Here is a 23,145-nt window from a genome sequence, read left to right as displayed (position 1 = left end):
TAAGAATTAAATGGAATTGTTCCTGATGAGAAGGAGGGAAATGTCTCCCTCTCCACTTTTGGCTCATTTACGAAATGAAATATTTAAATTTTAGTTTCAAATAAAATTGAAACAATAAAATTAGTAATAACTTCAGATGAACAAATTTTATCAGTGTTAGTGATTAGTTATTTTTATTCCCTTGGATGACCTTCAGTTTCAATTAATTAAGAGATGGAATATGACCATTATCCAGCCAAATAGATAAAGGAAATAAATATCTTTCACCACATACTAAATCCTAAGTTACATTTAGGTTTTATTTCTGTTAGAACTACCAAGTGCTTTTCCTGTAGTTATCAGTCAACTTCCCATTTTCTAGAATCAGAATGACTGGAATGGAAGAAAAACAATGGCAAAACCCAGGCATAATAATATGGCTTTGAGGCTTTTAGAGTTTGGCGAACAAATCCCTCCTGCCTTCTGCTAGGCCCCATGGAGCCATACAAGTGTTCTTACTTCCCTCTTCCTCTCAGAACTAGCGGAATGGTCCTGCAGATACCTAGCTTTGTCCAAAGCCTTTTATGATAAAAGTAGCCATACTGCTGCCACACTGGGTATAACCCTGGAAATTCCATAATTCTACCCTCAGGGTGTCATACTTGAACTAGAATTCTAGCTAAGGCCTCTCTCACTCTGCCTAGCACAGGTAACTGAAATAACATTCCAGATCTTGTATGGATTATGTAAAACACTCATGGATAATGAGGTACAAAGTCCAGTAACCTAAAGACACTAGTAGTATATAATACTCATGGAAAGAAAACACTTGCATCATCCCTGAACACAAAAGCATGAAATCTGGTCAGGAACTGGTAACAAGTAACAACCAACATACTTCCATCATGAAAACCTACATTCCCAGGGGATTCTGTAGCTTTTATATTTTCAACACACTTCAAATGTAAAATTTATTTCTTCCATGGGTCTTTTTCTACCAACACAGCAATACCATTGAACCACAGAAAAAAAAGCAAAAACCACAGCTGTTCTTTTTCTGGACAGTAAGATTTCAACTGATCCTGCAATAATAACTGCCAAGAGGAAGAAGTATTGGTATTTCTTAAAAATCTTTTGATTACACTCTTAACCAGTGAGATCTTTTCAGAGAGGCTTTTCAACATTTCATCAAGAGGCTTGTGAGAAAAATGAGTCGCAGAAAGCAAATAGGAACGTTGGTCAGCTAAGAAAATCTTGAAACAGTACAATAATATAACAGCAAGTCTGTCAAACCTAATATGTTTCCTCTCCAAGCCCTCTGTTAAAAGCCCAGCACTGCCTTTAATTCAGTATCTTTCACCCCATGAATATATTAAGCAAACAATAATATTTGTAGAACATTATGACCACACCACTCTTACCTGCTGCTATTAATTAATTTTGAGCAAGACATCCTAAAATCTGTATAGTCTTTAGCCCTCTTACCTAAGTTCCAAGAGAGGCCACTGTTCTTAATGAACAGAACAGTCTTTCACTCCAAGACTGAAGCATGAATTGTAAGAATGACAACATTGCTCACTGTAATAATTCTTTCCCAAAACATGATTGATACCTTCTTTTGAAGCTCATTTAAAGAATTTCTAAAACGTAACACTGCTGTTTATTTTTTTTATTAGTATTAATTTTACCATGTCAAATGGGATTAGGAGGATCAAAATAATTTTAAAATCTTTCCTAAATATATATTGTGCTTGAATTTATAGAAATTATTAATGAAATCTCAGTTTTTATCAGTTAATGTCAGCTTTCTGATTTTCCTCTTAGAAAAACATCGCTATGTAAAAACAAAGGAAAAGCAGCAAAAATATTAATTTACAATTAAGTTTCTTCAATTATCAGTACTAGCAACACAGGAAATGAAATGCTATGCCAACTATATCTGATTCAACTGTTTAAAGGCAATTATATGTTAAATGTGAAAATTGCTCACAAAGGAAAGCATCAACTCAGATGAAACAAGAAAGCATTAATACAGAAAACAAGAAGTAAAACATGAATGAAGATGAAGTGACTGAGGAAAGAAAGGAAAAGCCCTTAATAATTGCAATAGCTGTGAGCAGGAGCAAGCAGCTTGCACACAATGAGACTGTTCTCCAGCACAAACATGAGAGAGCTTAATAGAGAAAACAATCAGATTTAATTTGAAATCATACTCTTGACCCAAACTAAACTGCTTATATAGCGTGAGCCATAGAAGAACATTCAACCCCTGAAACAGCATTCAGAAGATGATAAGAAACAGGGCAACAATACTTATGTAAAAAGCAACTACGACACGACACTTCTATTGCTAAGCACATATAGCTGTAAGCAGAATTTTGGAGAACATGATGACATGGATTGCCACTATAGAGTTGAAGGTTGTAACATACCTAGCTAGCAAAAAGCAATTGGCAACTGATGTATGGGCAGCTGAACAGCAGAACTAAGAACTTTTTAGAATGTGATGAGAAATTTCTATCCAAATAGCAGATATAACAGTTGCCATAACCTATGGCTGATTCCTCAGTTTTCTGGCACTTTACACAAACTATGTATCAGTCAACAATTTCCCAGTACCAATTTCTGCTTCAGGAAAGTCAAAATATCATCTTACCCCAGTGCAAATCTTTGAAGAAAACTACTACCCAAAAATACTTGAACTTTTCCTGTAGATACAATTTCAAAAGAATAAATTGTTTTTCAAAAGGAACAGATGTTTTGAGCAGTCTGAGTGTATTCCTTCAGACATGGCACACATGCAATTTTAAGAGCTGAGAAAAAATAAAACAAAGGACCTTTGGAAAATTACATCTCAGAATATTTTTGAAACAGTCTTCTAAATGCAATGCAACTATACTAAAAAACAACAACAACAACCAACCAACCAAACAAACAAAAAAGAGTATTCCTCACTGGCCACTGTCCATATGCCACATTCAACTTTCCTATGAATGAGGTTAAAATGAAGATTGTAAAATTTTGATAAAGCAATAAAATCACCGTATTTCCTATTATTAGGTTTTTTTTCAGTCTGTTGGTTTCCTAAGCCGTAACTGAACACATCACAATATAGGTCAAAGTTTTCATGAAGTAACGTAATTATAGTTACAGTGTCTATTTCTAATTATACTGCGACCTATAAAAGTTAGCTGAGTAATGTCTCAGGGAATACAGAAGACCGAGCACTCAGTTTCACCTTCTCAAAAAAGTTATAATCTTCCCGTCAAAACATGGAACACATGATACTGATCTGTTTAAACATGACAAATATTCTTTTCCCTTCAGAAGTGAATGACAAATTGCTTAAACAAAAGATTGTGATTGCAGGAACTTTACATTATCTAGTACAAAGATTGAAAGAAACTGAACAAACTTTTCTCAATATTCAGAAATCTACATCTGCAGTTAGATTATAGCACAGAGGAAATGAAACTTCTTATTTCAAACCAAAAGCATACTAGTCAAGCAATTCTTTTTAGAAGCTGAAAACTAGTGGATTCAAGGGAAAAATTTTTTGTCAAAAAATTGCAAACTGATAATTTATGGCTTTAGATAGTTTCAATGATTTGTAAAGCTTTTCGCTTTAGTACTGTCTTACCTCATTTATACTGGGTGGAGAGTTCAGGTATCAGCTTTGCAAAGAAAATGATTGTCCCATTTCTTTTCCTCAGCTGAAGGAATTACATTCAACCAGTAATTCAGAAACTAAAAAGACAGCGAAGTATGCCATAGATTATATGTCACTCAATCCATCTTCAAAGCAAAGTCAACAGCTTTTGTTTTGCATGAAACATAGCAAATAATCTGCTGCCTGTACCTGAGTGACTGTGCAGATCAAGTTTAGGCCTGTCAGTTCTTCTCCTGCACGTTCAGAGCTACAGTCGTGATTTCTCAGCATCCAGATCTGCTGTATGGCGGCTAACTGAAATTTCAGCCAACACTTGTAGACTTGCAATTAGCAAGGTTATTTTGAGCAGTGACCTAAGTTCCAGCAGAATGTTTATGGCATTTTGACAGGAAGGAATCCAGTACAGTATTGGTCACTTGGTAACCCCCTAGTACTGATCTCAGAGGAGAAAGACTCTGATTCTCAGAGTAGAAGTAAATATTTGCCACCCAGCTAACTTTGATTTTTGCTTTAGATAAAATGGAACTGTTTTCTGGGTTAATATTAGGAAGTTAAAATTTATTTTAGGAGCTGGTAGATCATCTGCTTGGAACAAATGTATTAATAGGAAGTCATGACTTCCCCCCTAAAGTGATTCATCATTTACAAAATAGAGACTGTTACTTTTGTAATGCTAATATTTGTAACAATTATCTAGTGTATCATGAATGGGAGAAGAAAAACACTCCAGAGCTTAACTTACTACAGCTGGTCTCTGTCTTTTAGCTTCTCTTCAGTCATCTTGAAGAGGGCTCCCTCTTCTGTACAGCGCTTTGACTCCCCCTGCCATTTGCTCTGAATTCCTTCTAAATTCCCTGGCTGTCTAACTATTTCAAAGTCATGTCAAAAGGCTCAGTCATCGCTCCACACCCTCATTCGCTGTTCATGCTCATTCCTCTCCCCCCTCTTTCCTCTTTTTTGTTAGTGGATCATCTTTCTTGTTCCCACCCATTCTCATTCTTCCAATAGTGGCAGCTCTAACCTCTCAGATGCCGTCACAGCACAACCCTCCAACTGTCCCACATTACAGCTCAAAGAGCCAGCTTGTTTGCACACACAAAAATACAAGCTTTTCTAAAAGCACCACAAGCAGAAACACCATAAAAGAAAGAGGTTTCTTTCCTTCACAAATCATTTAGTATTTTCTACATACTGCTCCTTTGAATAAAACCTTCCTAGGCAAAAAAGTACTTTTGAGAATGAAGAGAATACTGAGAGAAATGGAAAAATAAAGAACTTATTTTGTCTTCATTTTAAAACGCCCTCTGCATGCTAAGCTACATGCCAATATGAGATGACAATGAAAATAATTAGGAACAAAAGGTGAGAGTTACCCCAGATATCAACATTTAAAACAGGAAAAAGTAGAAGTTACCATAAATTGCTATTACATTGATGGACTGGATACAAAGAGCTTATATCTTTTGTGCAAAATGCAATAAAGTTTTTATTTAAACTTGGAAAGTCTATTTCATTTACATGCAACAGCAGCATGGGACCTGAAGATGCTATGAACCCACAGGAGCCTCCTTTTTTTTTTTTTTTTTTTTTTTTTGAGGGCATAGCTTGCTGGGAAAGAATAACCTATAATTAGTTTTCTCTTTGAAATGACTCAAATTCATCATATAGCAGGAAATTCATTTCCCGCTGATTATCAGGGAACTCCAACAAACACAACTCAGCACACTGTTTACATTACTAGCAACTATTTTACTAGCTGGTTTGATTACTTCTTCCAGAAAGGCTACTCATTTCAAATTTGCAACATCATTGCTATTTTTTCAATAGCATATTTGGGCTCTGATTCCAGTGTTTTTCCTTTGTATTCTCTTTATCAATCAGGCATGCTACAAACCCGCAACAAAGTAATGGGCTTGTTTTGTTTTGTGTTTGTGTTGGGGTTTTTTTGGTCTGTTTTGCAAACTAAACTAAGAATGTAACCGGCCTGATCTTTTACGAGTTTGGCAAACAGTTGGGAACAGAAGTTAACCAAATTGAAAGTGTTATATTTATATGAATCTTCACTAGAAAATATCTACTGTTTCAAATAAAAATTTTGCAAATAATTTTTTGAACCAAAATGCTACCATTGCATTACCACTGCCAAACTTTTTCATAAGTAGAATAGGTTTTTACTCTATTACATCCTGTTTGCATGAGTGACTGATTATGCATAACTGAAAAAAAAAAAAAAAAAAAAAAAGAAAGAAAGAAAAAAAAAAAGTGCCATACATACAGGCCACCATATTTCTGTCATTCTCAAGTGGGATGCAAGAGACAGAAATTTGGATCTCTTTTTGACTTGTTTTTTGCTAAATCACACATATGCAGCTACATACATCGTTGTTCTATTTTGGATAAGATAGTCACGTCAAAATACCAGGATGGACATGTTCTAACTTAATGAACTTAACTGATATTTTATTGCTTATATTTTCCCCTAGATTTTCCCTAAGCACCTCGTAGGTCATCATAAACAAAAAGTGAAAACATCAGAGTTAGGAGCAAGAAATAGATCAAAAGCAAAGTAGATAAATTCCACCACAGCAGAATTTGCAGTCTGAGTATCATAATCTAATTCAAAAATCAATTTCATTTAACAACAAATCTGTCCCAAGTGCTGGTTCTATTGAATGTATCCACATCTACTTAAAGCATTCTGGGAAGAAAAAAAAAAAAGAAAGAAAGAAAAAACAAACAAACGCATCTGTGTGAAGCACAAAGTACAGACAGCAACATTTCACTTTGGTTATGAAAAAACCAGTGATGATACCTCTGGCATTTTCCTTACTGGCTTTTAAACACAGAATTACTGCATAACTAAATCATTTTATTCACTGCATATCTATCCTCTATCCCTGTGTTACAGCATACCTTCCCTCGGCACACAGCAGAAACAGAAGGTTTAGTCTGTTCCTCTCCACATTTTCAAACTCTTTCTTTCAGAATGCAAGGAATAGTATGCACACGCACTGGCTTTTTATTTCTTCATGTTAGCGCATGCAAGTGCACAGACAACTGATGAAGCACTTTTCAAGCTGCATACCCTATTAAGAAACCCTCAATGTGTTACCATGACAAAGTATGACTCAACATATTCAGAGAAATTTTTTACATGGTAGACTCTGAGTGGAGCCAGTCTTTTGTTACAACATTTCATCACACACCTGAAAAACAAAAAGCTCAATAAGGCTATGCAGAGGAATGCTTTTTCTAAATTGCACTTGTAATATTTCACAGAAAATAAATAGCTAGACAAATGACAGCTTTAGCTTTTGCCCTGAAGAATTTAATTATGCAAAATTCTAAGTACGGTCTTTCCTGAAATGAAAGGCTGGTTAAAACTGGTTTTCCTTCTCCTATTTCAAGTGACTGACTGTCACATTCCAGACATTTCTAGGCAATAGGATTACATCATTTTTATTTTTTTTTTAATGGAAACAGCTGTTACATCCAATATTCATGACCTTTAAGTTTTCAATATCAAGTTATTCAGCTGCTCCTTCAGTCCATCCGAGTTGCAGTGAAATGAAACTGCACAAAAGCCCAAACAGTTTAATTTCACAGTTAATGAATGCACATATTGTTCCAAGGTAACAAAAAGAAAACACAGCTTAAAGGAAACATAGCATATGAAAATTTTGGTCTTATCACTGCTTCAGTGGACTGCCAATCCCTTATTCATCCCACAGCGAAAACCAGCACAGTGTTCTGTTGCATAGCTCACATTACTTCCTACTCAGGTTTGATGTGCACAGCTGTATGCATTATGTGTGAACAATTCTTATGGGGCTTCATAGAAGGAAGAAAAAAAAAAAAAAAAAGGAGGGAAAGCTCACACAGATTTTTAAATCAGAGCTCATAAATTTCTCAGGATATGTGGCAACTCATAGAAGCAGCCTCTTTTTTGAGCTCCAGGTTCAGCCTGTATTCATTGGGTTTTTTCTTTGTTTTGGTTTTGGTTGATTCGTTGTTCTGTTTTGTTTGTTTTCTGTAAAGGAAAATATGAGTACACCTGGACAAAAAAAGGAATTTAGCATGTTTCTATAGTTAGGAAGATACTTAGACAATCATTAGGCTTATCAGAAGAAGTCAAAATCTATTACTGTTTAGTTAATACACATGGGCATTTCTCATATTAAAATTTTGTCTTGCTGAATACTTTACATTTCCACAATTTTCTTATATGGATGTCTTCACCTTTCCCAGGCAATAATATGCAGTACAAATCATAAAAGCATATTTTGAATAAAATAAGTTGTAAACAAAACGCTAAAAGAAAACTACAATTAAAAAGAGTGAAGCTGCCTTAGGAACAGACTAGAAGGTTTTGGTTTCCAGTAAAAGCCACTTTGCATCTGTCAGGTCTGCATTAGTGCTCAGTCGATGTGGTAATGCTAACTTATGCTACAAAAACAACTTAAAAATAGCATGTAAAAAATACTGCCAGTTCTGCCCATCCAGAACTGGAGAAGTGGCAATTCTGTAATATCTAAAGAAACTTCTTGGGTTACAGGCACCATTGTCTGTTCAGGCCAACCCATATTGCACTGTCTCCCATTAACTCCATGGCATTCTCTCACCTAAAGCACTGTAGAAATTGAATGTTTCTAGAGAGTATGAATGTAAGTATTTATCAAATCAGCATATACATAATGCATACGTTTCCCTAGAAACACGTATCCGCTTTACCATTGCAAGATCAAGCGTTTTTGTTTGTCTTATTACACATTTTTCAAATAGACGTTAAGAAACAACTTGCACCTTACTACGACGTGTGCATTGAGAGCTTTCTTTGCCTGCTTGTTTGTTCGTGTTTTGCCCAAGCTGTAAAAGCAGCTGCTGAAAGTTCTCTTAGCTGTGGGAGCGCTAGGTGGTGCTGCAGCACAACCACAGCTGCTTCTTTCTTTTTAATTACAAACGCAGAAGTTACAAAGCACCTACTAAAGACTTGTACACAGAAGCATTTTCATGTTTCTTCATTTCTTCAAAAATTCTAGCTTTCTAGACACCACGTTTTCTGTGTTTTTCTCATAAATATATTATGAAATTGAAAAAAGTGAAAGAGAATGAATGTACATCATAAATGCAGTACAACACACGCAACTCCAGTATTTTTTTAAACTTCTAGTTTGTCCCCTTAAGGAAAATCTTCCTATACAGTGAACCAGGAAGACAAATTACTAAGATTTTCCTACAATGCTACGTGACACAAAACTTGTACCATGCAAAGCAATTGCTCTAACGGGGATGTGGCTCAATAAATAAATCTTTGCAGAAATAACACAAGGTACAACATTATAAGTGTGTTATTTCCATTAAAAAAAAAAAAAAAAGCAAACACTCAAATGCATATTACTAAATTCCATGTTTAAGTGATCTCCTAGTTCAAGTGCTATGTACTAAGATGCACAACGATGCCACATGCACACTTGTTGTACTACATCCTAAGCACATGTTAATTCTTAATTTTTCTGCATATAAACAAATAAAGATGCTTTGATTTCATTTAACATTTTTGTTAAGTTTTTCAATGGCAGGCAGACATCCACGCACCGGCTGATTTCCAGCTGCAGTTGGGCTCTGCAAGAATGAAGTCTGCTTACATGTAATCTTAAGAAAGTGTGGCCTCCAAAGTGCACCTGAAGCATTGAGCAACTTCAGTTTGATTGAAAATTCTGGAGGAATTATTGTAGATTCTGCTCCTCAACTGCCATTCTAAACTACCAACATTAATTTACCTCATTTTTGTAAGTGTTAATAGCTCCATTTCTTAACTGAAGGACAAGGTATTCCGAGAAAAGCCACATTCATTCTGTTGCAACAAATGAACCTTAGTCCCTAATAAGGGAAGATGCAAAATAAAGCTTAAAAACTCCATTAAAGTCAGCAAGACTGGATTCTAGTAACACAGGCCAGTATGAGAATGCATAGCCAACTGCTGAATAGCTGATTTGCTGTGGGAACACATGACAATCTCACAAGAAACTCTGAAGCAAAAGCAAGTCCTAAGCTCTAAATTATTTTTTTTCTTTTAATGTATTAAAGACCTTAAATAATTTTCTATTTACATTTCTGTGGTCACAGAAATAGGAGTCAAAAGTCTAAGAGAGTGAAACATGGCCTGTGCACAGAGAATGGCACTGTCCTCCACTCTCCTGCTTTATTTCCTTTGCAGAAAGTGTTCCTTAAACACGTGTTCTGGCAGGTTTCTGCCCTCTGCACAGGACATGGCATTGATCCGTGCAAGGAAAGAAAGAAAACTGCTTTTTGAAATGGCAATTCAGTATGGTAGCTGATGACTCAGCTATGTGTTTCAGTGAAGGACAAGCAGGAAAAAAAATGAAAAAGGACAGGAATCAGATGGGAAACTTTGAAAGAGGAAAACTGTGAGAGAAAGAGACTGAGCAGAAAGCAAGAAAACAGAGGAGGCTGAAAAATAAATCTAGTAATGCAAAGAAACTGCTTTGCAACTTCTATAAAACCCATGAACTGGTCCACACTAATCCTGTGTATTCTTTTGAAGAGAGGAAAAGGTATTTCACCTGTTTCTAGAATACCTGTATAAAGTGAGTTATTCCCCATTAACTTCTTAAGCAACCTTTAAAATAACAGAAAGCTATTATTTGAAAACACAATAGCAAAATGCAACTGACAAAAACTGGTGCAAAATTCATAAATCAGTCCCAACTGTAAGAACAGAACAGAATAGTGATTTAAATTTCAATAGAAATCAGCGTGAAGTCTTTCCAGCCAGATTGTAAGTTTGATGCTTTATTTATTCCTTAGCATTAAAAAATAAAAAATAGAAAGAAAAGAGGAGTTGAGAAAGAGATGTAGTAATTGTTTCATTTATAAGTAAGATCAGGAAAATGCGGAAGAGATTCGAGTCAGGAGAGCTACCTTGCACAACTCAGATGAAAAGAAAAAGTATTTCACTTCAATTGTAGTGTGGTAAAAAAAAAAAAAGCTTTCAACATTTCTTAATTATTCTACTTGAAGTTTGAAAAATAATATAGCACTATGAGTTCTTCACCTTTGAAGGAAAACAATGCTATACTCAATCAGAGATGCAATATTGTGAAAAGACATTGGCTCCTTTCCTTTGTATGCTTTCCTGTTTAACTCCACATTGATTCCTTATACTGAACTGCTGGCTAAGATTCATAAACAGCATAGATGTTTAGACTACTCTTTGCAGAGAAGATAGTATTTGTGTGGTTCATATGCAAGAATTCCAATGAGGCTACACACTGTGTAATTTTTCCTAATTTAATGCAATATGTCAAAAGCATCCACTGCAGGATATGATGTGAAAAAAACAGGTACAAGAGTTTCTGTATCTGATAGTGGAATTAAAATCAGTGTGTAACAAACTGTTTTCTCTCAACTAAAACAGACCTACAGGCCACAACTAAAACTTCAGGAAGTTCCTGAAATAATTCTTGATGATCTCACTAAATACATATCTTCTCCAGAGATTTCATTACATCTCTAAGCATCACCATATGAACATTTTCACAAGCACAGTAAATGCAGCTATCAGCTCTTCTTGACGGGAAGGGGTGGGGACCAGCTTCTTCAAACTCCACAAGGAATAATTTGGCTCAGATCACTTCCTAGCCTCTGTGTATGCCCCACTGAAGGAACGCCTTAATTCTTCAGTCCTTAGCAGTTAGTCCTACAGTTGCTCTGGTGCACTACTTTGCTGTTGTTCTCTTTACATTGAATCTTCTGTTTCTTTGAAATTTCTAAACTTTATATTTCAAGTCATTTTATCTTTATTACTTAACTCTGAATGGCAAAAGGAGTGTTCAAAGCACAAGATAGCTCAGGTGCTACTATACAAGACGTCCTTGGAAATGTCCCTCCTCCTTTTACTGTAAGTTTAATGATGTGATGATTCGTGTAAATGTACAGATTGTGAAATTTATATATTTGCCTAAAATCCTGGACTTAATTAACTTTTCTAGCCATCCTTGCTTTTAAAAAATAAAGCCCCAAAATTACAGTTGAAGAGCAAATAAGAAAATTCAGTTTAGTATTTCAGCTCTATGATTTTAATCATAGCTGGCTCAGATTTTGCAAACTTCCATTTGATGATTTTTTCTTCTTGCTGCTGGACAGTGCTAGGATATCATAACAAATTCCAGTCATACCTTTCACAGGAGATGATGAAGTGGTGCATAAGCCACTCTGTTCATTCTACACAGTTTAAGAGCTTTTTTAAAAAAAATCAATTCTGTCGCTATTATTCTAGAAGTTATTCCAATACTTCTAACATACCCAGACATACAGATACTTTACATCACTTACAATATAGCATTACTCCTTGAGTACAATTCTTACTTTCCCAAAAGATATTACTGATATTGTCAAGTCAGAGATTTTTATTCTGTCACTGTACTAAATAGACACACTGGGAATAGGATAGCCCTCAATATGTATGAAGAACAAGAGACCAGTTATTGAATAACTCAACCTGTGGTAAAATGCAAGCACAGAGATGTTACAAATAGAGATAGATTAAGTGATGTTGTAAATACAGTAGGATCAAACACTTTAGGATAGATAAATCAGAAGATTTTTGGGGGAAAAAAAAAAAGATGGATGAGGAATAATTGGATACGCAAATACTGAGGTAGTAGGGGCACTGAATTTCTTTAACAGTATTGTAAACATGCTATATATATATATGTATATATGTAAGCATGCACATGCCCCTAAGAACTAGAAAAAATATTTCAGAAAGTTTGATCAGATTGGAACATGAATATAAAATCACCAACTTCTTACAATTTACTCTCATCAAATCTGAAGAACCTTTTCCATGGAAAGAATACTTGCTTTCTTGCCTTTTGAATATATATACAATTTGTGCTCAGAAACTGTACTGATCAGAACAAAACAGATAAGTGACAATACCCAAAGTAAAGACTATACATAGTAGCTTAAGTCCTTTCTGACATATTTAATCATGGATAAGGTCAGATGAAGTTGCAAGGGCAAATGAAGATAGAAAAGTAATATCGTTCACTGAAAGTCGCAAGATACATTCTTAGAGTATGTAGATTATGAAAAATGCAGTTAGTGCAAAATGGGAAAGGGAACTCAGAATGTACTAGTAGATCAAGTGAACTTTTATATTTTGTGAGAACTTCTGAAAGGTCTGTTAGAGTTTTGGGGTGCTATGACATCTAATGTAGTGCTGCTATTATGCCTTCTGTGTTATATGTTTTTCCCAAACAGAAACGCATCTAAAAGAAAGAAAAAATGCAACAAAAAACCATTCTGGCTCCATAAAAGCTATTACCTTCCTCTGGTGAGACACCTACAGGGAGAGAGCATGCATAAAGATTCTAGGGATGGGACTGGTGGCTATGAATTTCTCATTTTACTCTCTGTTTCTGCTCATTCTGCTGTAAATGGTTCAGCTCCTGTTCAAAAATGAAGCTGCTTCTCCTGTCTCTGATTCCACACAATCTCACCAGTGACAGTTGCATGGAAGACATTAAAATAATTAGATCAATTTTTTTGCATATATGTATGCAACAATGCTAGTTCTTCCTTACATACAACTTGGAAAAGCATAAAACAACCCAGTAAAAAAAAAATATCCAGCTGTATTTACAACCTTTTCCAGAAAAGATAATATTACACCAACGCCATCAGCCTGCCCCTGGGCTTTTATCCAGACTTGCCACCCAGTTCTATCTGTTAGATGCAAGAAACAAGGCCTCCAGAAGATTTGGAGCATCTCTTAAGAAAACCTCAGGGCTCAGCACAGCTCCCACTGACATGGGGTGTGGGTAAAGGCCACAGTAACTCCATCCTTTGGAAGGCACTCATACACAGCACAGTCACAGGGTTGGAACTGGGAAAACAGTCAATGCCATAGAAAGAAAATATGTGGGAAATGGGGCACAGTATAAGTATGCTCATTCTTAGGGCATCAGCTCTAAAGTGTAAACCCGGCAATAAAGATATGGAATTTACCTTTCCCAGGTAAATAAGCCACTTCGTGTTGCTGCGCTTACTTATCAGTTGTGAGATTTTACTTGATTTACAAAGAAATCATATCAATTCACAGAAGGTTCTTTACTGGTTAGCTATATAGAAAGGGATTTTCTTCTGAGTGAGAATTCATCTAATTTAAGAGGCAAATACCCAAAACAAAAAAATTACAAACGAATGGAATTTGCTTATGCTTACTGAAATTCAAGTTTGTCACACTGTTGAAACACTCACATTGCATTTCTGACATTCAGACAGCAGATAGCAGTCATTCTATAACCTAAAATTTCTTCTGCCAACTCCATTATAAATATCCATCAGAAAATGTTGAGAACAAAACAAACTGAAGAATTCCCTACATTTTGGCAATTTTCTGTGCCTATTTTTTGGCTGCTTCCGTAAGCATATTATAGTTTCTTTAGATACCTATTATAATTTATATGTAAATTGAATTGAAAAAGTAACAAACCCTGCCAGTATGATCTCAAGAAATACGTCCACAAAGCCTACTAAAGTATGTAAAGCAAAAAAAAAAAAGTGTGAATATAATAGCTCACTACATGGATCATAAATAGATGCACGCTATGAAAGAGAATAATGTTCTTCCTTGCAAATTTTATACAATCTCAAACCAATCCTCAAGAAATCGACAACAAAATTTAAGTAGCAGTGCTTTTTGTGTGCTTTCGTTCCTATATATACTTATTTGTTTTTATACATGTATTTATTAAATTGATTATTTCAATCACCGTTAATAAAAATTGGCATTCTTAATTTCAAAAGCTAACGATACAGTAACTCTGACTTAAGTTTACATTGTCATTACTAACCCCTACTTATACTTTCAAAATAATACTGATATATATATTTTTTTTCTGGCAAATCTAGACATCAGCAGTCTAATTCCCACAATGTAGGCCCATACTAAAGAATATAATATAAATTAAATATAAAACAAAATATAATTCTCAGGAAAAGTTTTGATTATTTTGCACAAATGGCTTAGCATGCAACATTTTTCATCATATTTAGAATTATTTATATAATTACACCCAGTAAACATTTGTGTTTGCATGAGATTAGTGGGGAGAACAGAGAAGACTAATAGGTAACATCTGTGCAGAAATTTGATATTTACTGTAATATTTCTCCAGTGAGCATGGGCAGAATACATTAGATCATGTTTCTAAAGCTTGTACTAGCATATTTTAACACTGAAGCAATTAGAAGTGGGAAGACAATCATAGCATTTGATCAAAGTGCACTCATTTTTTCATTGCTTAAGTCCAAATAAGTTCTGTAATATAGATACCTGAATGATAGAAAGTTTTGTAATTTTGAGTAGTGGTTTTCTTCTTTGATTGTTTTTCTGTGCTTTTGGTAGTGGTGGTGGTGGTGGCTTGGGTTTGTTTTTTGTTTTTGTTTTGTTTGTTTTTTAATAGTAGACATATCAAATAAAATAAAGGAACAGAGTGGTTTATCAGTTAAGACTACTGCCAATTCTGGCAAGTCTACAACAGAAGAAAAATACATATTATCACAAGCATCAGAATAATATGGCCACTGAGAAGCATCAAACCAAGGTGAGAAGAAGAACCAGCCCTGTTTCTAATGTTAGAGAAAGACAGGTGGTAGATGAAGTATTCCAGCAATACTATTAGAATAAAAGCAAATTACATTTTTGCCCTTTTATGGGTCACAATAAAGACACAATAAAGGTCAGAATTCCTAATTACAAGAAATTGAAAAGGTCACTATAAACAATTTTGAAATTCTGATTTTTAAAAGAAAATGATGTGGATAACCTGTTGAAAGTACTCATAAAAGTATTTTTGTCCAGCCTTTCCTATTTATTCAATAAAAACAGCAAAGTTTAATATTATTTACACAATAAATGCCTAATAAATTCCATATGAGAGTATGAGAGAAATACTCATATAGCAATCTCATTGTATAATTTTTTTAAATGTTTGTAATGGAACAACTACAGCAAAGGAATAAACTGTATCTAATTGCAGATGCATAAGAGACAAATGTCTTTCAATACCTTGGTAATTCTTTAAACTCATCTCTTATCAAGGATTTAAGTATGAAGAAAAAAACAACTAAAAATTCTTTGGCCCCATAAGTGGAAACAGAGGTGGCAAAAGGAAAATGGCTACATGCCATTTGACCTCTATGCAAAGAAAATCATGTGAGGAATCTGGAGGAAAGGCAGAAGATCCAGTAAATAGATGCTTGAAGTTGGTGAGGGATCCTGGAAGGAGAATGTCTGAAATCTTTTTGTTTGGAAAGAAAAGATCAATGTCCCATAAATATCTAAGACATTACGATAGCACAGAATGTGCTAGCCTGTTTATATGGCAACAGAAGATATGTAGTTCAAACCATATGTATGGTGAAGAAGTACTTTGCTCCACAATAAACTTCTCACATGCAGAAGTTTATATCTGATTATCCAAAATTACATTGCAAGCAAAATGAGAATTTTTCCTAAGCAATCAGTAAAAACTAATAATCAGTGAAATGAAACACTAGAACCTTGCCTGAGATGTTTAAAGAATATACAGAACAAGAAGAAGAATGGCAAGATGGATACAAGTCAGATGCCAGGAGGACTTCAAGAAGAAATTTTCTGCAAAAGCAGGAACATGCAGAATAAAATAGAAAAACGGATCATGAAACTGTATCAGCAGATGCTGAGGACAGAGTGCAGACTTCTAGATTTGCTTGCAGTAAAACCACTATTTTCTTAATCTCTTTTACAAATATTTGGTAACAATTGGCCACAGCTTCATTTGAATGTGTCAGAGAGACGAAAATGAATCTCAGCACAGCTCAAGTTAAGAGTGATCATCAGACAAAAGGCTAATATAAGGCACTCCAAACCCTGGAGAGTTATGAGTCATGCATCCACTATACTGAAATGCTCATGTGAAGTTGAGTTTTCCAGGAAATTTCCCAAGGGATGATATATGACAAGTGTCCCACTCATGCTGCTTGGCTTGTTCTGAGAGAAGGCATTGCAAAAGTTAGAGACATAAGTTTTTTCAAAGGATCAGCTAATAAAGATCTAAGTCATGCAACAAATAGACAAGAAAAGCTCAAATTCCCAAGGAAACAGCCACAAAAAGAAACAGAACTGCTGATTGCAAAAAGATCACAAGCACAGATGTATCTGCAGCAGGAATCCGAGTAAATTTTCACAAGAGAGGGATTACTTGAAATTTAAAGAGATATATTATTATTATTATTATTATTTAGGAAAAACAAATGAATAACAAATCTGCTAAGGACTAGATCATCAAACCAGCCCATCACCACAAGCCTGCTGACAGCCAGACAGAAGAGACATCCGAAGCAAATAGGAAGCTGCATTGAAATGCCATTTCACCTTTGCTGGCTGAGGAAAACAAGCAATGGAAAAAATGTCATATGGACACTGTGTAAAAATTCAGAAGTTATAATATTATAGGCTTTTATCCTGGGTTTATATCATTCATTTTTGTCAATGAAAGTTTGTTAGATCTGCAGATGACAATAATGTATGCACTAAGGGGAGATGCTTCTGGAACACACCAGATTATAAGTCTGGAACCAAAAAAGTCACAGATGCGCTAGAGTTAAGGTGTGGGGAGAATTAAAAAAATATAAAAAGTTGAAAGTACAAAGACAAAATCCTACACGCGAAGTTGTACAGATAACACTGATAACAAAATTACAAAGTGTCATAGAGGAACTTGGGAGTTACAAGGAATCACAAGCTGAATATGAATTAATCATCTCCTGCTGTTGTGAAAAAAGAAAATACTGAATTGGGGCACATTGTTCGAAAGATATATGAAACACTTTGTCCAGTCTATGCAGTAGCAGTAAAGCCTGACACTGCATTCTGTGTTTGGCCTGGGCACATCATTTCCAGAAGGACACAGATGAGCTGGAAGGTATACCTGAGAGAAGTGAGAATTATTATAGCATTTATATTATTATACAGCATTCTGCGTGGAGGACTTCAATTCCACACCTTTCCTTCATATGTACTTTTATGTCAGATGCTATTTTGTCAGATTGCCCCTCTGCTGCCATCTGTCACTCGACAACAACATGTAATGGAATATTGTCAGGAAGACTCAATGTGTGTTTCCATACCACCAACATCTGCCTCTGACATCATGGGTCAACATAATAAAATAGGAGGCGTTACTTTCAGTGAAGCCCTTGTATATATTAATTACATACTCATGCATATGTGAGATGTTAGTACTTTGCCATTTACAATGGGAAGAATGGATAAGGCTTGCGCTCATCGTGCTGATCATAAACCTAACATATAAAAAAACTCTTATGTTACTGTTCAATTCAGTAACATTATTTTGTAAATGTACTGACTTCATCCGATGACTGCATTATAATTACTTTTATTCCATTTACTGAAAATATTAATTATGGCAAACAAAACAGCCTGGAGAAAATATCTTTTTTCACAATGCACTCGCAGCTATTGATCTCAATTATCCTCAGATGCAATGAGATAACTACATTCATGTTGACAACTTTTCCTCCTTCCTGAACATGTTACTTGCCTCCAAATAAAGCATGGATTACCATATTACTCCATTTATCATGCACACTTGAGACTCTAGGTTCTGGAAATCTTTTAGTTAAAGCCCTAGAAATACTTAACATCAGCAATTATTAAGTGATGTAATGCAAGAGGATACAAGGATAAACAACTTGAAATATATCTAAAGCTTTTCTATGGCACTTGATTTTACAGATATTTATTTCTTTCTTGCCTGTACAGAGCTTAAAAGGCAAGCAAGTTACAGAACTTTTTCTCCTAATGTCTCTGTTAAGAATTGCTGGCGCTTTTTACTGCTATTCCAGATCTTTTTTAGAAAACAATTTTTATAAACAACTAAAACAATAATGTCAAATATTTCAAAAATGTCTTAAAATGCAAATGATTATAGAAAAAGAGAGCTTCTCTGCGAGTCCAAGCTCTGTACACAGCATTGTTTATTACAGCCTCAGTCCTAGCGCCCGTCACTGGATCACAGTTGAGATAACGGTGCATAATTGAGATTCTTACGTGTTATTCTTCTGCCCTTTTCAACAGTTGCATTAACCAGGTCCCTTCCTAGCCCTGAACAACCCCTAGGTAATACAGCAACTGCTAACATGGAAAAAAAAGCCACCATTAGGAATGTACTTTAAGAAGTACTGTTGAATACGCTACTTAAATTCTAAGAAGAAAACTGTAAGGGATGCTCTTAACTCACTGACTTCCATTTGGAAATAAGACATCTTATTGAATGCATGAGGGTAAATAGTATGTGCAGAACACTCTGATTTCCAGCTGGCACAGGTCAGCTTGCACTCTGACCTGGCCTGAAGCTGTGCACAGATGACATCCACAAGCTCCCTGCCTCTTCAGTTTCAGCTGAGCTCCATATTAATTTGGCCATAGGCAAACTCATATCAGTGCAGCATAAAGTCCAGCAAGATTCTCAACATCTGCTTGCAGAAATACTTTTCAGACATATTCTCTTAGAATCTACTGAATGTTGTAGACATAGGCCAGCACGGGCTCAAAGACTAGCAAAGTCTATCCCAATTTTCTCAGAAAAAATGGCATGAGCATAGATCATAAAGAATTCAAGACTTAATACAGTACAACTGCTCTACAGATAATGCTCGTACACAGAGTTGTATTTTAAGACAGCTTAAAGCCTCATTCCAAAAATAAACATAAATAAAATACCATTGTGCTGAGTATGAAGGAAAACTATGTTTGCACAAACAGGCCTCAGAATACACAGCTCTGAAGACAGCTCAGTCTGAAGAGTGAACATTTGCTTACTATTTTTGGAGGCTGTTTGCTTCCTTCAGAAGCATGTTTAGTGTGCTTCAGGAAACCCAGCCATGCAAATGAATATGCACGAAAGTTCCAGAGAATATTTGTCTGAATTTCGTTCTGAATTTTCATTGAATTGTTGAAAAAAAATTAAATTCGGGATCAAGAGAGCTATAAGTATTTAAACAAACAATTTCAGTTGATGAGTTGATGGAAGGAAGATTTAACAAAAAAAATCCATAGGTTTTTAAATTCCATTTTATTTTATTTCCAAGTCTAGTCTCCCTAATGCATTTTCCTGCTGAAAAAAAAACAGTGATTGATTTATTGACTGTGACTATTCAAATCTTATCACTTCTTATTGCTTACTGTGAGTCAGAGATTTAAAAAAATTATGTATTTACTGTTCTGTATATAGTCCCATCTAATTTCAGCCTTGAACATAACCTCCATGTGACTGAGAGCCCAGGCATTAGACCTGTGCTCTTTCTATCCTACTACTTCAAGTTTCAAGTGAGTAGCCACGCTTATTAGGAAACAGATTTTAGAGTTTTATGGACTTCAGCTCATTAAAATCAAAGAGAATATTTCTGGGTATTTTCAAGATAACTGATTAAATTTCTTTCAGTACTTTATTTGCTTCTCTTAGAGTGTGAATGTATTCATTTACATGGTTATGGCTGCTGAATCCAGTGATAAGTACTGTAAAAAAAAAGTCTGAAAATGATTCTCCTTTCTTTCTCCCTGAAAGAGATTGGTCTATTTTTTAACAAAAGCTGCCAGATATGATACAGCAAATATGAAAAGGCCTTTTGTTTACTTCATCAGCAGCAGACCTTAAGAAACTATCTTCATGTAAAAGTATGCAATGTTGAATTCATCCTACCTTTAGCTGCACTAGATGCACATCCACATGTCTGCTATCTGAGTCCTGCTGGACAGAATAAGTCAGATCCCTGACTCTTTCAGATGTCATTCGAAGCCATGTCTCAATTTCTGGCAAATGAAGAACAATCTTCCAATCAGCCCCAGTGTGTAGAGGAGGTGGCTTGTCATATTGCTGTCCAGAATCAAGCTCTTTCATGACATCCTCTTCCCCATCTACTGTAGGAGTCATGTTTATAAGCATGGGAGAAGCATCAGATGGCGTGGGGTCCAGATCCTGTGTTCTCATAGGAGAGAGTGCTACATCCATGGCTAACACAGGAAAGTTTAAAACATAATTCTTCAGTATCTATCTGTAAGGACAAAAAAAAAAAAAAAAAAGAGACTGCTGTTATGAGACCATATTTACAAAAAAACAAAACAAAACAAAACAAAACAAAAAAACAACCATTCAAGTAGACTAGAAGTAAATGGAATATTCAGAGAGGTATCATCATACCTCTCACATAAATCTTTCAAGTTGCACATCCAACTGACAAATTTGAGAATGAACAGATTTTCCAAATTAGCTTTCATAATTAGAACAAACAACTTCCTTAAGAAAAATAACATTAGCACATTTCTCCCACTGTAGAAATAACAGCTTTTATTCATGAAAAAAATATACAGACTTTCTACAATTACAACAAACAAACTGAATGTCCACGAAGTTACTGAACTCCACAAGTTAACAAGGGTCTCATATTTGTAAATTAGCACATGTTAGTATATATTACTTGTCCTGAAAGTTATGACTAAACAAAACATATCTCAGGTTTCATGGAATTTCTTTTTGCAATTGCCTACTCAATGGTCATTTACAATAAAATTTTTGACAGTGTCCTAGTTCTATCGGTATTCCATATCATAACATCATATGACAGGCTGTTGGGTGTAGAGACACTGGCCTGCAGAGCTGTGTTTTCCATTTATCTTCAGCAGCCTCACGTGAGTTTTAACTCTTCAAGGGGAAGATACACTGGGATGCACAGCATTTCCCAGGATCCACATGATTTCCAATTCTGGGTGATGGCAAAAAAGCTCTCTGGTCTTTTTCCAGGAGGCAAGGGGTAGGGAGCCTGTCAATAAAGATTCAGATGGACTTTTTCTCTCCTCCGGTTTTATTTTTGGTTCATTTTATTACTCTATTAATTATTCTGTATTATCTCACATTCCTTTTAATAAACTACTTCTCCTACTTAATTGGCTTTTTCTCTCTTCCCTTCCCCCCCTTTCTTCCCGAGGAGGTGAAGGGGTGTCACATTATTAACGCTTCAAACCATGGCAAACAGTAAATTTTTGACAACAAATTTGTATACTTGGTTAGTCTGCTTGCAGGCAGACTTCGGTTTTGAAATTTAAATTCTTGTAATTTTGTTAGATTAATAACTGTTGCAATACACAAATCTCTATCAAAATATATAGATAAGAATTCTATACTTAGGTGTCAAAATGCATACTTAAAATATAGGAGTGACTGGTCTCTCCTCACCAGTGACAGGACAAGGGGAAATAGCCTTTAGTTGCAACAGGGCAAGTTTAGGTTGGATATCAGGAAAAACTTCTTTACTGAAAGGATTGTTAAACATTGGAATAGGATCCCTAGGGAGGTGTTTGAGTCACCATCCCTGTGTTTAAAAACTGATTGGATGTGGTGCTCAGGGACATGATTTAGCAGAAGGCTGCTAGTTAGAGTTGTATGGTTAGGTTGGGGCTGGACTCAATGATCTCGAAGGCCTTTTCCAACCTGACTGATTCTATGATTCAATTCCATGATTCTATGACTTTATTGAAGTCCCAGATCTTTATGTTTTCAGCATACACTTACAATGCTCACTGGAAAAAGGAAAACATTTTGCTCTGTTCCTCTTCCTCTGTAAGCTCTAGCTACATGTAGAAGGCTGCAGTAGACCTTACGCCCAAGGAAAAAAAAAGAATACATAACAGAATGGAGTCAGACTTAGAGCGAAGTAAAGAATTATGAAAACTTGAATTTAGCAGGAGATGCAATTTCAGAAAGATTCAAATTTGATACATTAGAAATACTTTAATTACATTTTAGCAACTTACGCTCGCATCTCCATAGTGCTAAGATCACAAAAAAAAGAATGTAGCCATACAGCTATTACTTTGGGCAAAATCCCAAGTCTTTTATGGGTGATTAAAGAGTACAGTTTTGTTTTTAGCATAACAGCAATAAGACAGCAGAAAAAACACCAGTGATTTTTCACTACTAAATCAACTATGCTCTATTGAGTTATATTCCTAACTATTTCAGTAGTATTCAGTATTCAATGACTACTCCTGCAGAAAGTGAGTACCAAGGAAGCACCCAGGCATCAGTCTACTTCTCATAGTTTGGAAGGGGGGGGAGAGGGGAGAAAGGAAAAAAAAAAAAAAAAAAAAAGTCATTTACTGTTTGCTTGATTTTAGGGCCTATCTTGCTCCTATTTAGTAATTTATCTTCTGCACATCTATCACTCCCTCAAAAAAAAAATATTTCAAACAGCTCTCAAGCTGGTTAATATTAATTTAGCACTTCAGAACAAAATTTCTATCTGTGCAATCAAAGGAAAGAATGAAAAATTTAAATCACTCTCAGTCTCTGCTGCACAATTTCCAACTCTTTCAGCTCAGTTTTGTAAAGCGCTTCTGAATAAGA

The 23,145-nt window shown here is 35.3% G+C and overlaps 1 protein-coding gene across 1 annotated transcript in view; it reads right to left on the bottom strand.

Annotated features, from left to right (window-relative positions):
* The window catches only part of AKAP6 (A-kinase anchoring protein 6), a 213,849-nt gene extending 193,092 nt beyond the window's left edge, over positions 1 to 20,757 (bottom strand). Inside the window, exon 1 of the mRNA XM_042814990.1 lies at positions 20,446 to 20,757. Coding sequence (XP_042670924.1) covers positions 20,446 to 20,754 — 309 coding nt within the window. The 5' untranslated portion in view covers positions 20,755 to 20,757. The remainder of the gene's footprint in view (positions 1 to 20,445) is intronic.
* Positions 20,758 to 23,145: the final 2,388 nt, after the last annotated feature.

Source organism: Centrocercus urophasianus, unplaced genomic scaffold, assembly GCF_019232065.1.
Source record: "Centrocercus urophasianus isolate 14NV4802_14NV808 unplaced genomic scaffold, USGS_Curo_1.0 seq_14, whole genome shotgun sequence".
Classification (NCBI taxonomy): domain Eukaryota; kingdom Metazoa; phylum Chordata; class Aves; order Galliformes; family Phasianidae; genus Centrocercus; species Centrocercus urophasianus.
This window is presented reverse-complemented; position numbering and strand designations above follow the sequence as displayed.